The sequence below is a fragment of the Octopus bimaculoides genome, chromosome 9, assembly GCF_046866305.1.
Source record: "Octopus bimaculoides isolate indiv1 chromosome 9, ASM4686630v1, whole genome shotgun sequence".
NCBI lineage: Eukaryota > Metazoa > Mollusca > Cephalopoda > Octopoda > Octopodidae > Octopus > Octopus bimaculoides.
The window spans coordinates 23,196,544-23,212,189 of record NC_142936.1 but is presented as its reverse complement, the minus strand read 5'-3'; the positions used below and the strand labels follow the sequence as shown (position 1 = coordinate 23,212,189).

Here is a 15,646-nt window from a genome sequence, read left to right as displayed (position 1 = left end):
AAAAAAATTCTATTAGATTTCCTTCCTCGATTTCAGCACGATGTGTATTCATAGTGATGTATATTGTATGTGGTGATTGACTATTTAAAGTCTATTCTCAGCATATTGGCATAGAAATCTATGTTTCTTTTGCCATTGTTTATAATTGCTTATAATTACTTATATATATATATATATATATATATATATATATATATATATATATATATATATATATATATATATATATATCCATACATACATGTAGATACCTACATCTGTATATATACATATATGGATATATGGGTGCAGGACATCAAAAAAACATTAAACACAATGAGAAACGAAAAAGGAAAACATAAAAACGAAGACAGAAAACGAACTTTTTTCGAACAACAAAAAAACAAACAAACAGAGAAACGAGACATGCAACATAAAGAGTATATCCCTTCATCGGTTGTCCCTGTCCATCTATTCCATGTTTCGAAGGCAAGGACAATACGCGACTTTGTTGGAACAGTCCTTCCCGCAAAGCAAATTAAATAAAATTTAGAATTTTTGTGGAGGGTGAAAGTGTTAACAAGACAGTAAAAACAATACAGTAAAAACAAGTAAAAACATGACAGTAAAAACAAACGGTGAGGGCTGTTGGGCCAAGATGATAGAAAAATGATTGTTATGAATGCTAAGTAGAAGAGGCAGAAAAATTCACGTATGTTCTTTAGGAAGACCAGTGGGCAGAAAGAAAGAACCCCTTTTGTCACATGTCAGCGACGAGAGGCTCAAGGAGGAAGAGAAGGAGTGAGAGAGAGAGAGAGAGAGAGAGGAAACAGTGAAAGGGAGAGAAGAAGAATAAAGAAAGGGTGGGAGAGAAAAACAGAAAGGATGAAGAACAAAAGAGGGAGAGAGATAGTAGAAGAGAGCACATGGTAATATTAAGATAAAACTTACTTGGAAAAGGATGCGTGGCGTTCGATCATATAATGATATAAATATATAGATATGTATGTATGTATGTATGTATGTATTAGATGCTTATGTTAGTGTGGTATACATATTCACCAAGTAGTGTTCAGTGAAATTTGTATCTTAAACTTCAACTTTATCAGGGTTGGGTAGTCTAGAGGTAGAAACTTGGCTAAAAGTATGAAAGTAGAAAGAGACCTACAATAACAGGCATAAGAAATTCTTTCATATGAAAAGTTGCATAAACACAAATTTACGTGATGTAATAAAGTCTTATCTTTACAGCTGTTTTGAATAATTGATGCTGGTTGCTATAACTATGCATATTGTGCAAGGAGGTCTAGTAGTGAATTGATATTGTAGGTATACATAAAAGCAAAGGAAAAGTATCAACTTGCACTGTCTACTTGTGTGTGTGTGTGTGTGTGTGCGTGCGTGCGTGTGTGCATATTTACTCTTTTACTTGTTTCAGTCATTTTGACTGCGGCCATGCTGGAGCACCGCCTTTAGTCGAGAAAATCGACCCCAGGACTTATTCATTGTAAGCCTAGTACTTATTCTATCGGTCTCTTTTTCCCGAACTGCTAAGTTACGGGGGACGTAAACACACCAGCATCGGTTGTCAAGCGATGTTGGGGGGGACAAATACAGACACACAAACACACATATATATATACATATATACGACGGGCTTCTTTCAGTTTCCTTCTACCAAATCCACTCACAAGGCTTTGGTCGGCCTGAGGCTATAGTAGAAGACACTTGCCCAAGGTTGGAAAATGTATGAAATCTTTGGTACCGTTAGGTGTATTTGAAAAAGCAAAAGAATGACTTCACTGGTAGTTCTAATTAATTTAATTTTCTAATAATAAAATATAAGTTAATTTTAGTTTAGTTTGTAGATCTAGTAAGTTCTTTGTTAACTTCACTGGGGAGATTTTTTAAAGATTCCATGTTAACTTTTCATCTAACAACGGGAGAGTCTATGATATTTGCATATATATACATATTTGTGTCTTCTTTTGACATTGCATGACAGTTGTAAATGAACATCACTGTCATACAAGCAGTGTCATTCATTTCCAGTATTTCTGAAAACCTCTCTGGTCAGGCCTTCACAGAATATAACTTTGCTTGGAAGCAGGTGAGGGTTAGCGACAAGAAGGGGATTTGGCCTGAGAAAATCTACCCCAATAAATTCCTCCTAAGCCATGAAAGTATAGAGAAGTGGATATTAAAATGATGATGAGTGTGATGATGATCCATGCTCACTCATGCACCCAGAGTCTAGCTCATCATAAGATTAATTCCAAGACAGAATATGAAATTGAAATGAGTCTGGTGGTACAACAAATTGATAATTCACTGTTTCAAAAACAACTTGAAAACCCACAGTTCAAGCAATGAGTTTTACATAACATTTCATGTGAAAGGCTACTGAATAACATTTCTAGAAAGTTATCAATAACCTCAGTACTTTCATGCCATCTTTCTTTTATTTCTTTTATCTTTTACTTGTTTTAGTCATTTGACTGCAGCCATACTGTGGCACCACCTTGGTAGGAACTATTTTGTCAAACAGTGGTGGGGGACAAAGACACACACACACACACACACACGTACGTACGTACGTACGTACGGTTTCTTTCTACCAAATCCACTAACAAAGCTTTGGTTGGCTTGAAGCTATAGAAGACACTTGCCCAAGGTGCCACACAGTGGGAGTGAACCCATAACCATTTAGCTGGGAAGCAAGCTTCTTATCACGCAGCCGTGTTTGCATCTATTTATTTATTATTTTTTTTTGGTTATTTTGCAGGAATCAAAGAGTTCTTTGAAGATGTTTCTAGCCATTAATTTATGGCATGAAAGTACTGAGGTTTTGGATAACTTTCTAGAAATGTTATTCAGTAGCCTTTCACATGAAATGTTATGTAAAACTCATTGCTTGAACTGTGGGTTTTCAAGTTGTTTTTGAAACATTTGACCTTTAAAGGCCAATAACTTCATCAAGTGACAGGAATATAACTGTTTCTCCTTCTTTCTCTCTTTCTTTCTTTTTTCTTCCTTTCTTTCTTTCACACATACACTCTGTCTATCTCTATCTGTCTGCTGTCTGTTTTCCCCCCTCTCTCTCTCTATGTATATATATATATTTATATATATATATATATTACGGAGATGCACTTGCATAGCAAGTGACCTGATCTGAGATCGTGTGCTGGAACGAAAACAATTGCAGCACCTTCTACGCTGCAATTATATATATATATATATATATATATATATATATATATATATATATATATACATATATGTATATATATATATATTGTTGAGTGTGTATGCAACTATATTGCTGTTGTTCAGCTCCAAGTCAGCCCTACTCTAGCAGTCCTATGATAAAAGTACACGCGTACATACACTGTATTGCAGCCATGACCATCCCATCTTATTTCACTATGCAGAGATTCCAGAACTACATTATCCAATACATCCATTTTTGTGATTTTGGGGAGCATGATTTAAAGGAAAATTGCCTGCTATTTCTAGCAATTCAAGTGACCACATACAGGTTCATTCGTTGACTTTTTAAATTCTCATCATCATTTTAACATCCACTTCTCCATACTTGCATGGGTTGGACAGAATTTATTGAAGAACGTTTTGCATAGGCAGATGCTCTTTCTGTCTCCAACCCTCACCTACTTCTAAGCAAGGTAATATTTCCCCATAGAAATGAATGACATTGCTTGTATGACAGTGAAAATTATTTTGGAACTGGCGGATGATACCAAGACAAGGAGACAAACATTTTCACCTGAATGTGTGCATGTGCGCACGCACATGCACATACACACACACATACACACACACACACACACACACACACACACACACACACAGAGGCTTTTGCTATCTGTCTACCAAATCCACTTACAAAGCTTTGGTCAGCCTGGGGCTATAGTAGAAGACACTTGTTCAATATGCCATACAGTGGGAAGTAGTTGATAGCTTCCGTTACCGAGGTCAACAAGTCAGTAGTGGGAGTGGATGCTCCGAGAGTGTAGCTGCTAGAATAAGAATAAGCTGGGCAAAGTTCAGAGAGCTCCTATCTCTGCTGGTAACAAAGGGCCTCTTGCTCAGGGTGAAAGGCAAACTGTATGATGCATGTGTGCGAACAGCCATGGTACATGGCAGTGAAACATGGGCTGTGATGACTGAAGACATGTGTAGGCTTGAAAGAAATGAAGCTAGTAAGAAGCTTGTAAGAAATAATGCTCTGCTAGATGTGTAATGTCAGTGTGCGTGCATGATAGCGTGTAAGTGTCCTGAGAGAAAAGTTGGGCATAAGAGGCATCAGATTGTAGTGTACAAGAGAGACGATTGTGTTGGTATGGTCATGTGATGCGTATGGATGAAGACAGCTGTGTGAAAAAGTGTTGCACTTTAATGGTGGAGAGGACCTGTGGAAGAGGTAGACCCAGGAAGACATGGGATGAGGTGGTGAAGCATGACCTTCGAACATTGGGCCTCACAGAGGCAATGACAAGCAACCAAGACCTTTGGAGGTATTCCATGCTTGAGAAGACCCATCAAGCCAAGTGAGATTGTAGTCGTGGCTGATGCCAGTCGCGTAAGTGGCCCATTAAAAGCAACTTTCAATCATTGGGTGATATGCTGTGCTTGTGAAGACCTGTTGAACTGAGAGGAATCGTGGTCATGGCCGATGCCAGTGCAGTCTGACTGACAAACTGTGCCGGTGACATGTAAAAGCACCATTTGAGTGTTGGGCCTCATGGAGGCAGTGACAGGTGACCAAGACTCTTGGTAATACACTGTGCTTGTATTGACCTGTCAAGCCGATTGAGACCATAGTCATGGCTGATGCCTGTGTCAGGTCAATGGCACCTGTGCCAGTAGCATGTAAAAAGTACTCACTACACTGTCTGAGTGGTTGGCGTTAGGAAGGGCATCCAACCATAGAAACCTTGCCAAATTAGGTAGGAACTTGGTGCAGCCCTTGGCTTACCAGTTTTCAGTCAAACTGTCCAACCCATGCCAGCATAGAAGCAGACTTTAAATGATGATGATATGACAAATTTCTTTCGGTTTTCTGTCTACCAAATTTAGTTATAAGGCTTTGGTTGGCCTGAGTCTATAGTAGAAGACACTTGCCCATGGTGTCATGCAGTAGGACTGAACCTGGAACCATGTGGTTGGGAAGCAAGCTTCTTACTACACACCATGCCTATGTGTCTTTCAGTTTCCATCTCCCAAACCTACTCACAAGGCTTTGGTTGTCCTGGGATTATAATAGAAGACACTTGCTCAAAGTACCATGCAGTGGAACTGAACCTGAAACCATGTAGTTGGGAAGCAAGCATCTCAATCACATAGTCATTTCAAGGAAGCCAGATTTCCTATATTTATAATTAATTCAATACTGTATTTTTCTGTTTTCTTTTTCCCACCTGGTAAAATGTTGGATTTTGCTCTCTTCTTGGACAGAATTTGTAATAATGATAAACATGGTCAGATAGCTATTGTATTCAGAGGAAAGGTTATGGATTTGACTTGTGGGAAATGTGTGGAATCATGAAAATATGGCTGGCAGTGATTCACTAATACATAGCTATCTGCTTCTTGTTATTTTGATCTCTGATTCTAGTTGGTATTTTCTTTTCTTTTGTATTTGCTGGGTCTGGAGAATGAGGCATTACCTGTAGCTTTTGCAGGCTCTCTGAGACTGGCAAGTTATGCTTTTAACCCTTTTCTTTACTATATTACTGTTTAAGTGTACTGCATTTGTTTCAATTTATTTGGAAGTGATGAAGAATTTAGTTAAATAGTTGTCATTATCAAGATGATGTTTGGAACAGAAATTAACATGAAATTTTGATGGAAAGATTTTTATTTAGATCACTTTAACACTTTTGTTACCATATTTCTCTTGAAATACACTGCCTTTGTTTCAGCTAATTTTGAAAATATTGCACGAATTTAGTAAAAACAATCTTTTGGTTATTATTAAACTGGGGTTTGAAACATCAGTAAACATGAAATTTTAATGGAAGGCTTTGATTTAGATTAGTTCAAAATAAGAAGTAAATATCAGAACCAGAAAGAGGTCATGTGCATTAGGTATGTTGGTATCAAAAGGGTTAATGTTCTGTTTGTGGAGGCGCAATGGCCCAGTGGTTAGGGCAGCGGACTCGCGGTCATAAGATTGCGGTTTCGATTCCCAGACCGGGCGTTGTGTGTGTTTATTGAGCGAAAACACCTAAAGCTCCACGAGGCTCCGGCAGGGGATGGTGACGAATCCTGCTGTACTCTTCCACCACAACTTTCTCTCACTCTTTCTTCTTGTTTCTGTTGTACCTGTAATTCAAAGGGCCAGCCTTGTCACACTCTGTCATGCTGAATATCCCCGAGAACTAAGTTAAGGGTACACGTGTCTGTGGAGTGCTCAGCCACTTGCACGTTAATTTCACGAGCAGGCTGTTCCGTTGATCGGATCAACTGGAACCGTCGACGTCATAAGCGACGGAGTGCCAACAACAAAAAAATGTTCTGTTTAGCCCTTTAGCATTTTAACTAGCCGTATCTGGCCCACATATTCTACCTGTTTTATAGTCAACTGGTCAGATTTGGTTTCTCACACCTACTCTACAGTGTCATTCTAAAAATAAACAATCATAGTATTGAAATGTCTAATCTATGAAATTATGCATGATAATTCAAAACAAGATAAATAAATAAGCATTAAATTTGACAGAGTAATCTAAATGCTTAAGTTTTAAACTTTTGCAAGTTGACATCTGCAGGAAAGCACAAGCAAAGAGGAGATTCCAAAGGGATGATGCTCTGAGGAGGAAGGAATGAGAATAGTGGTTAGACGCAGTGCCTGGGGGTTGATGAGAGGACGAAAAGTGAGTGGAAGAGGTACAAAATCAGCCAGCTTGAAGGTGCTGTGGTCACTAAGTAGTGGTATAGCTGTAGAAATAGCAGAGAGAGGAGGCAGCATGCTTATCTGCTTGAGGATAGAGTATGTCTGTGAGTGATTTTTATGCCAATCATTCAAGTGCCTCTTTTCTGAATACAATCTAGAATATCTGTATGTGTTGCAGTAGTAACATCCTAAATATGGGAGCAATAATCAGTTATGACCCTCACATTTGTTTTGCAGAATGCTTGTAATTGTTGGAGGCTGAAAAATTTTTTGACCCTAAAATGACAATACCAGTTTCTTTTGACTTGTTATGAAGGTCATATATTTTTGTGATGAGGACCAAAAGGAAAAGTTAATGCATGTATTTTTTCCAGAATTTTTTTCCTTTCTGAATTTCTTGAAGTAACTGTTTATTTTTTCTATCTTGTAGACTCGACGAATGCTTACAAGCTGTTATCACCTATACGAACAAACTGCCTGGTACAAAATGTCTGAATTCTCCTCAAGATTCTCTGAAATACATGATAAACTCTCATGTTTTAGAGAAGAGTTCTTGCTATGACCTAGACATGGATGACATCCTCAAAATTTTGCAACATGTCGTAAGTAAAAGTCCTACTCTTTAATGGTTAATCTCCTGTTATCTGATTTCCCAACCATATTGCCTTGGGTTTCAGTCCACTGCATTACACCTCAAGCAAGTGTCTTCTACTGTAGCCTGAGCTATCTAAAGCCATGTAAGTGAATTTGGTAGCTGGAAAGTAAAAAAGATGCTTGTCATACATATATTGTGTGTGTGTGTGTGTGTGTGTGTGTGTGTGTGTGTGTGTGTGTGTGTGTGTGTGTGTATGTGTGTGTGTATGTGTGTGTGTGTGTACTCTTGTTTTGACAACATGGGATGATTATAAATAAGCATCACTGTCATACAAGCAATGTTGTTCGTTGCCAGTCTTCTGGGAAAAACATATCTAGCCATGGGGAAATATTACTTTGCTTGGAAACAGCTGAGGGTTGGTAACAGGAGTGGCGTCCAGCTTTAGAAAATCTGCTTTAAGAAATTCTGCTTGACCCATGCGTGCATGAAAAAGGTAGACATTAAATGATGACCACCACCATCACCATCACCATCATCATCATCATCATCATCATCACCATGTAGTTTAATATATTTTTTTAACCAATATGGTTAGCTACATCAACATCGTAATAATCTTATATCAGATTAATACAATGAACAGATTTTTATAAACATACTTTGAAGTGAAGTTATAAATACATAGATAATGTTGTTTCCAACCTCATGAGAAAAGTTACAAGCAGTTACTATTGATAACACTGATGATAATGAAGAATAAAATGAATAGCAAATGGGAGGGAAGAGAGGAAGAAAAGGAAAACAAAGTGGAAGTGAATTGGATAGATTCAATGACTGAACACTTGTTGGCTCCTTATCTAAGAAATTTGAGTTGAGAGGATGTGTGCTGGTACAATTGCAGTTACTATTATGGATAGATCTATTTTGATTTAACTTAGCTATGTTGGAAGAAGTTGTGCTTTTTTACTAGATTAAGTGTGGTTAAGTAGGATAGTTTAACAGTTTTTACCATAAAAAGATAGTATTATTTGTGGTAATGAGGAAAATGCTTATTAAGTAAAGAAAAACCTCTTGGTTGTTATTTCTGAATTGTGAAGAGGATTATATATCAACAAATTATTCTCGATCTATTTCTAGTATTTCTAGCTCTACTGGTTGATGTAACGTGTGATATTTTATTTTTAAAACTGCTATTAACTAAGGTTTCATTATATGAAATCATCTTCATCATTTAACATCCGCTTTCCATGCTGGCATGGGTTGGATGGTTTGACTGGAGCTATCCAAGCAGAAGACTGCACCAGGATTCAGTGTCTGTTTCGGCATGGTTTTTAAGGCAAACACCCCACAGAATGAACTGAGTGCTTTTTATGTGGCACCAGCGCAGGTGAAGTTAGGTTTGGCATGGTTTTTACAGCTGGACGCCCTTCCAAATGTCAGCCACTTTACAGGAAAGTGTTGGTGATCTATTCTTAACTAATTTTTTTGTAAATAGTTCTAGTTTGGTTTGACTATCTCAATGTTGGTTTGTTTTTGTTGGCACTCCGTCGCTTATGACGTTGTGGGTTCCAGTTGATCCGATCAACGGAACAGCCTGCTCATGAAATTAACATGTAAGTGGCTGAGCACTCCACAGACACGTGTACCCTTAATGTAGTTCTTGGGGATATTCAGCATGACACAGTGTGACAAGGCTGACCCTTTGAATTACAGGCACAACAGAAATAGGATGAAAGAGTGAGAGAAAGTTGTGGTGAAAGAGTACAGCAGAGTTCGCCACCATCCCCTGCCAGAGCTTCGTGTAGCTTTAGGTGTTTTCGCTCAATAAACACTCACAAAGCCTGGTCTGGGAATCAAAACCACGATCCTATGACCGCGTGTCTGCTGCCCTAACCACTGGGCCATTGCGCCTCCACATGTTGGTTTATGGTAAGAATAAAAGAAACTATTATTTAGATGAAATGTTACTATTCATTAGTGCCAGAAATCTGTTATCTTGATATAATCCTCTCAGAATTATAAGAAATTTTTCCTTTAATTTACGTAGCAAGTACAGCCCATTTAGCTCAGTAACTTTAGCTGAGTCATTAGCTTCTAAACTCACATCAAAAGCTGTGCTAAATGATTTTCTTTTTCATCCATAAAGTCAAAGTTAATTTAGTTTTCTAGTTTGTAATTTAATTATAATTTCAAATTCTTCTATGTTGATGATTGTCTTAGAGTAATTCTACAGCCTGAACTTATGGTTGTGTAACAGGAGCATAATTATCATTTATATCAAATTGGAGAAACTTAGTATTTGTTTAGTTAGGTAATACAATTGGACTAATCAGTCACTGTAAGTTTATTCGAAATTTTGTGTTTGGTCTTGGGTATTATTTTATCAAGAATCTACTTGTTCTGCCTTTTTCAGATTTTGTGAGATTTATTAACTCTCAAATTCCAGTAGTACCTTTTCTGTGTTAATCTCCTGATACTTTTAGAAACTACAGATTTCGATAAAAATGTCGATTACATTTTGATTTATGTTAATGTTGATATTCATCTTACAGGGGTAGAATCTAAATTAATGGCTTTTTTTTTTTTTTGCATTAACCCTTGAATATTTAAAACTGGCCATATCAAACTCAAATATTCTACTGGTTTTATATTAATACTGGCTGGGATTATTCAGCTTCTCACACCTACCCTACAATCATCATCACCATCATTATCATCATCATCATCATTTAATATCTGCTCTCCATGCCAGCAGGGTTTGGCTGGTTTGACATGAAGCTGGCTAGCAGGGAGCTATCCAGACTTCAATTGTCTGTTGTGGCATGGTTTCTATGGCTGGTTGCCCTTCCAAAAGCCAACCACTTTACAGAGTGTGCTGGGTGTTTTTTACATGCCACCAGCATGGGTGTATTTATGTAGCACTGGCATGGGTGCATTTACAGGGCACCCGCATGGTGCTTTCCATGTGACACTGGTACCTGAAAGGACAAGCTTGCATGTGTGGAAGGCAGTGATTTTACTTAGCTTGACATGTTTTATCAAGTACAGTAAATTATCACATCTCCCAGTCCCTTGTCATTTTCTCAGGGAGGCCCAGCGTCCGAAGATCCTTTCTCACCATTTCATCCCACGACTTCCTGCGTCTGCCCCTTCCACAGGTACTCTCCACAATTAGAGTTCAGTACTTCTTTACACAGCTATCCTCATCCATATGCATCACGTGACGAAACCAGCACAGTCTTCTCCCTTGCACACAACATCTGAATCCTCTTATACCCGGTTTTCCTCTTAAACCATTTACACTCTGTTGTACATGCACACTGACATTACCCATCCAGCGGAGCATGCCAGCTTCATTTCTTTCAAGCCTTCACAAGTCTTCAGTAGTCAAAGCCTATATTTCACTGCCATGTCACATAGCTGTATGTACACAGGCATCACACAATCTGCCTTTCTTTCTGAGAGAGAGGCCCTTAGTTCCCAACAAAGGTAGAAGCTCTGAACTTTTCCCAACCTGTTCTTATCGTAACAACTACACTTTCAAAACTACACTGCTAACTTGGTCTCCTAGATAATAGAAACTATCTACTACTTCTAATGATCCCACCGAGCATTTGAAGGAGCCTACTGTCTGCACATTTTTAGTGCTTATTGTACCTGCACCTTTGCCACACACAAAGACTATATTCTCTGTTAACCTTCCTGTGATACCACTATACCTCTTATGTGTCCAAAGCTTGCACTGAGTACAGCATAAGGAGTTTCTACCAACAACCTTCTTACATATCGAGTAGGGCCATCTCTCAGAAGCGACCTGTGATTTTTTTGCTTTCCTACTTATTTAGACTTTGGTTTTTGCTAAACTAACTCTGAGGCCCTTAAATTCCAAGCCTTTTTTCTACACCTGAAATTTCTTCTCTAGTTTAGGTAATGATTCAGCTATAAGAACAAATTCATCAGCATAGAGGAGTTCCCAGAACAACTGATCTTGAATTCCTCTGTTAAGGCTTGGAAGACTAAGATAAACAAGAGGGGGCTGAGAACTGATCCTTGGTGAACTCCTACCTGTACACTGAATTAATTGCTATACTCATGGCCAACCTTCACTTTACTGGCAGCATCCCTGTGCATAGATTGTACTACTCTCACTAACCACTCATCTATTCCTAGCTTCTGCATTGATTGCCAGATAAGGGAGCCAGGGATCCTGTCAAAGGCTTTATCCATGTTGACAAAAGCTTAATAGCTAAATGCTTCTCCTGCAGTTGCCTAACCAGGAATATAGCATCAGTCATACTCCTGCTTGGCACAAATCTGAACTGTCTTATCTACATTAACTCCCTTCCTAATTAATTGAGCTATGACTCCTTCTGTAACTTCCATCAACTGGTCCAGCAATTTGATGCCTCTGTAATTATTTCTGCCTTATTAGCAGTCAACTACAGTGCTGCTGCTGCTTCACCAATCATTGGGTATGAGAGAGTTGATTATAAGAATATATTATTTGTGTCTAGTTATTTTACTCTAGTTTAAGTAGTTGATTCTCGTTAACAATAAAATCTTCATTATATCATTACCATCATTTAATGTCCATATCCCTTCCTAGCATTAGCTGGACAGTTCCACACACACACACACACACACACACACACATCCTCTGGTGACCCGAGGATGCACATGTGTACAACTGCCATTAAATCATTAATACAATATTGTTTATAGTTTATGTGCCATTCACTAATTAACAGCTGGTATTGATGCTTCGAAACAATTGCATTGATTTGTAATAAAACCTGTTTAATCCATCTTGTATTTGGATTTTATGTGTGTGTGTGTGTATAAATACATACATAAATACATATATACATACATAAATACATATATACATATATATATATATATATATATATATATATATATATATATATATATATATATATATATGTAGACAAATCCAAGAATAGAAAAAAAAAAAGGAGGAAGAAAGCAACAAAAATCAATTGGATGTACACAGTGAATATATTAGATTGATACTTGGTAAACAAATTTAGATGGCTAAATAGGAATAGAAATGTTGTCTTGAGCATGGCTCTTGGTCAGATAGGGGAAAAATTCCAGAGAAAAATAAAAGGAGTACTCAAGAAGAGCTCTGCTTTATATCAGAAGTGTTAAAGTGACTCTTCCTGGTGAAGAGGATTGGCTTGCAAGAGTCATGTGCTGGTGGCATGTAAAAACACTCGTGCCAGTACCACATAAAAGCACTCATGTAGTGCCACATTGAAAGCACCCAGATCATTCTGTAAAGTGGTTGGCATTAGGAAGGATATCCAGCCATAGAAACCAAGCCAAATCAGACTGGACCCTGGAACAACTCCCCAGCTTGCCAGCTTTGATCAAACCGTACAACCCATGGCAGCATGGAAAATGGATGTTATAGGATGATGATGATGATGATGATGATGAACAGACAGTTCAAAGAAAAGCATGTGTTGTTTCATGGCTGTGTGCAACAGAAGCAGTATTAATTTCAGATAACAATCTATGTATGATAGTTAACACAGATACTACAGAAAGTCTAATTAACTGCTGTATTTATCCAGAGAATATATCTCTTCTAGACAGATGTACAATGTTAAATAACAAAGAAACATTATCACTAGCAGTGGTGGTGAGAATGTTAGAGTGCATTTCTGCCTCTTTGCGTTCTATCAGTAGCACATACCCACTGGCAACCGCTTGCCAAACAAAAATCTATCTTTACTGATACATGGTTATAAACAGTTGATTTGTATGTTACTTTCAAGTTTTGGCACAAGACTGGCAATTTTTGGGGACAGATAGATTGATTAGATTGACCTCAATGTTCAACTGATATTTATTTTATTGACTCCTAAAAGGATGAAAGGCAAAGTTGACCTCAGTGACATTTGAACTCAGGACATAAAGAGAGAAAATGCTGCAAAACATTTTGTTGAGTATATTGCCTTAATAATAATAGTGATTTCAAATTTTGACATAAAGCCAGCAATTTCAGGGCAGAGGGTAAGTCGAATATGTTGACCCTGGTGCTCAACTGGTACATATTTTATTGACCCTGAAAGGATGAAAGGCAAAGTGGACCTCAGCAGCATTTGAACTCAGAACGTAAAGACAGATGAAATGCTGCTAAGTGTCTTATCTGGTGTGTTAACAATTCCACCAGCACACTGCCTTAATAATAATAATGATTTCAAATTTTGACACAGAACTAACAGTTCCAGAGGAGGGGTAAGTTGATTAGATTGACCACAGTAATCAACTGATATCGAAAGGCAGTCAACCTCAGTGGTATTTGAACTCAGACGAAATGCCACTAAGCCTGGTGTGCTAACGATTCTGCCAGCTTGCCATCATACTGTTAATTATATATATTAGAAGCCTTTATTTATATCTTCAACTCCAGTTTAAATAGTTTCACCATCAGATAAGTCATCTTAAGTTCTGACTGTCTCTCTTTTTTTCCCCATCCTTTCGTATTCCATTCTTTCTTTTTCTCATCATTTTTTTACATCTTCCTCTTCTTGCTCTCTTTAGATATTCAGCTTTTGACTTTTTCCCTTTAATATGATTTTATATAAATATTGTTTAATATTTCCGTGAGAGATCAGTTTGCCCTTTGGAAATGTTTTAGAAAATAGGAAACACTTGATTTGATCTAAGGTCATCATCATCATCATTACCACCAATCATTATTATCATCACCACCATCACTGCCACTACTGTGACTATCATTATCATCATCACTACCATCATCATCATCACTACCATCATCATCATCACCACAATCACCATCGTCACTATTACCATCATCACCACCACCATCATCATGACCAGCATCAGTATCATCATTACAACCACCATTGTTATCATCATCATCATTTATGTTCAGTCACATTTACCTGTGCTGGCTTGAGTTGGTGTTTGAAGAGACTGAATGAGGTAGTATCCTGAAGCTGGATACCTTTCTTGTTGTCAGCCACGATGGTTTTTAAAATTTTTTTTATTAAATTTCTAAATATGGTATTTTTTTATCCTGCAGATCTTTAGACTAAAACACTGCCACTATTGAACCATGGGACATATTGTTTATGGGAGACACAGACAAATGTACCAGTGCTCAAATGGTGTCAGTGTGAATACACACAGAAACAAACACTTGCACAAGCATACACACACACACACACACACACACACACACACGCAGGTACCATTATCACCACCATCATCATTATGTCCACTTTCCATGGCAACTGGCATGGTTGGACAATCATGATCTGAATCATGATCTGAGTCACTGCTGTTTCCACAGACTGCTATTCGTGCATGTCATTTGGCTCTGGTTTCTACAATTGGATTCCTTTCCTGTCGCTAAAAAACTTTACAGAGTGCACCAGGTGTATTTTTTGTGGCACTAACTTCAGAGAAGTTGAATAAAGGGCCTCAAGAATCCTATGTATTCTTCTCTAGTCAGTTTACCAACTACTTTACAGGATTTACTGGGTACAGTTTATGTGCCAGCACTGGAGAGGTTCTCACTCACTTGTCACTTTGAGGGAGCCTAAGTTATTGGCTGGCACCAGTACATGTATATGCACATGTGTGTGTATACGTGTGTGTGTGTGTGTGTACATGTATGTGTACATGTATGTGTATATGAACATATCTACATGTGTGTGTGTATGTGTAGCTCTGTCTGTCTGTCTGTGTGTCTCTCTCTCTCTTTCTCTCTCTCTCTCTCTCTCTCTCTCTCTCTCTCTCTCTCTCTCTCTCTCTCTCTCTATATATATATATATATATATATATATATATATATATATATATATATGTATATATATATATATATGCACACATACACACATGCAAGGTGTGGTGAATAAACTGTTGTCTAAATTATGCAAAAATGAAAATAACACTGACATCTCATTTTAACAGATATATTTACCAAAATTACATAAAAATATCTTAAAATACTAAAGAGTAAATTTATTCAATAAAATCTCCATTGGCTTTAACCATGGCCTTCAGACGACTTCGGAATCTCTTGCAACTCTTCTGGACGGTCTACTTGTTTAACTTGGTGAATGCTGCCATAATCCTTGCCTTCAGTTCATCTT

General features: G+C 37.7%; 1 protein-coding gene across 18 annotated transcripts in view; it reads left to right on the top strand.

Moving 5' to 3' along the window:
• The window catches only part of LOC106878206 (uncharacterized protein KIAA0825), a 189,652-nt gene that overhangs the window by 89,562 nt on the left and 84,444 nt on the right, over window positions 1-15,646 (top strand). For all 18 annotated transcript variants that reach the window (XM_052970496.2, XM_052970494.2, XM_089357286.1 and 15 more), the window contains one exon: window positions 7,329-7,500. In XM_052970496.2, coding sequence (XP_052826456.1) covers window positions 7,329-7,500 — 172 coding nt within the window. The remainder of the gene's footprint in view (window positions 1-7,328; window positions 7,501-15,646) is intronic.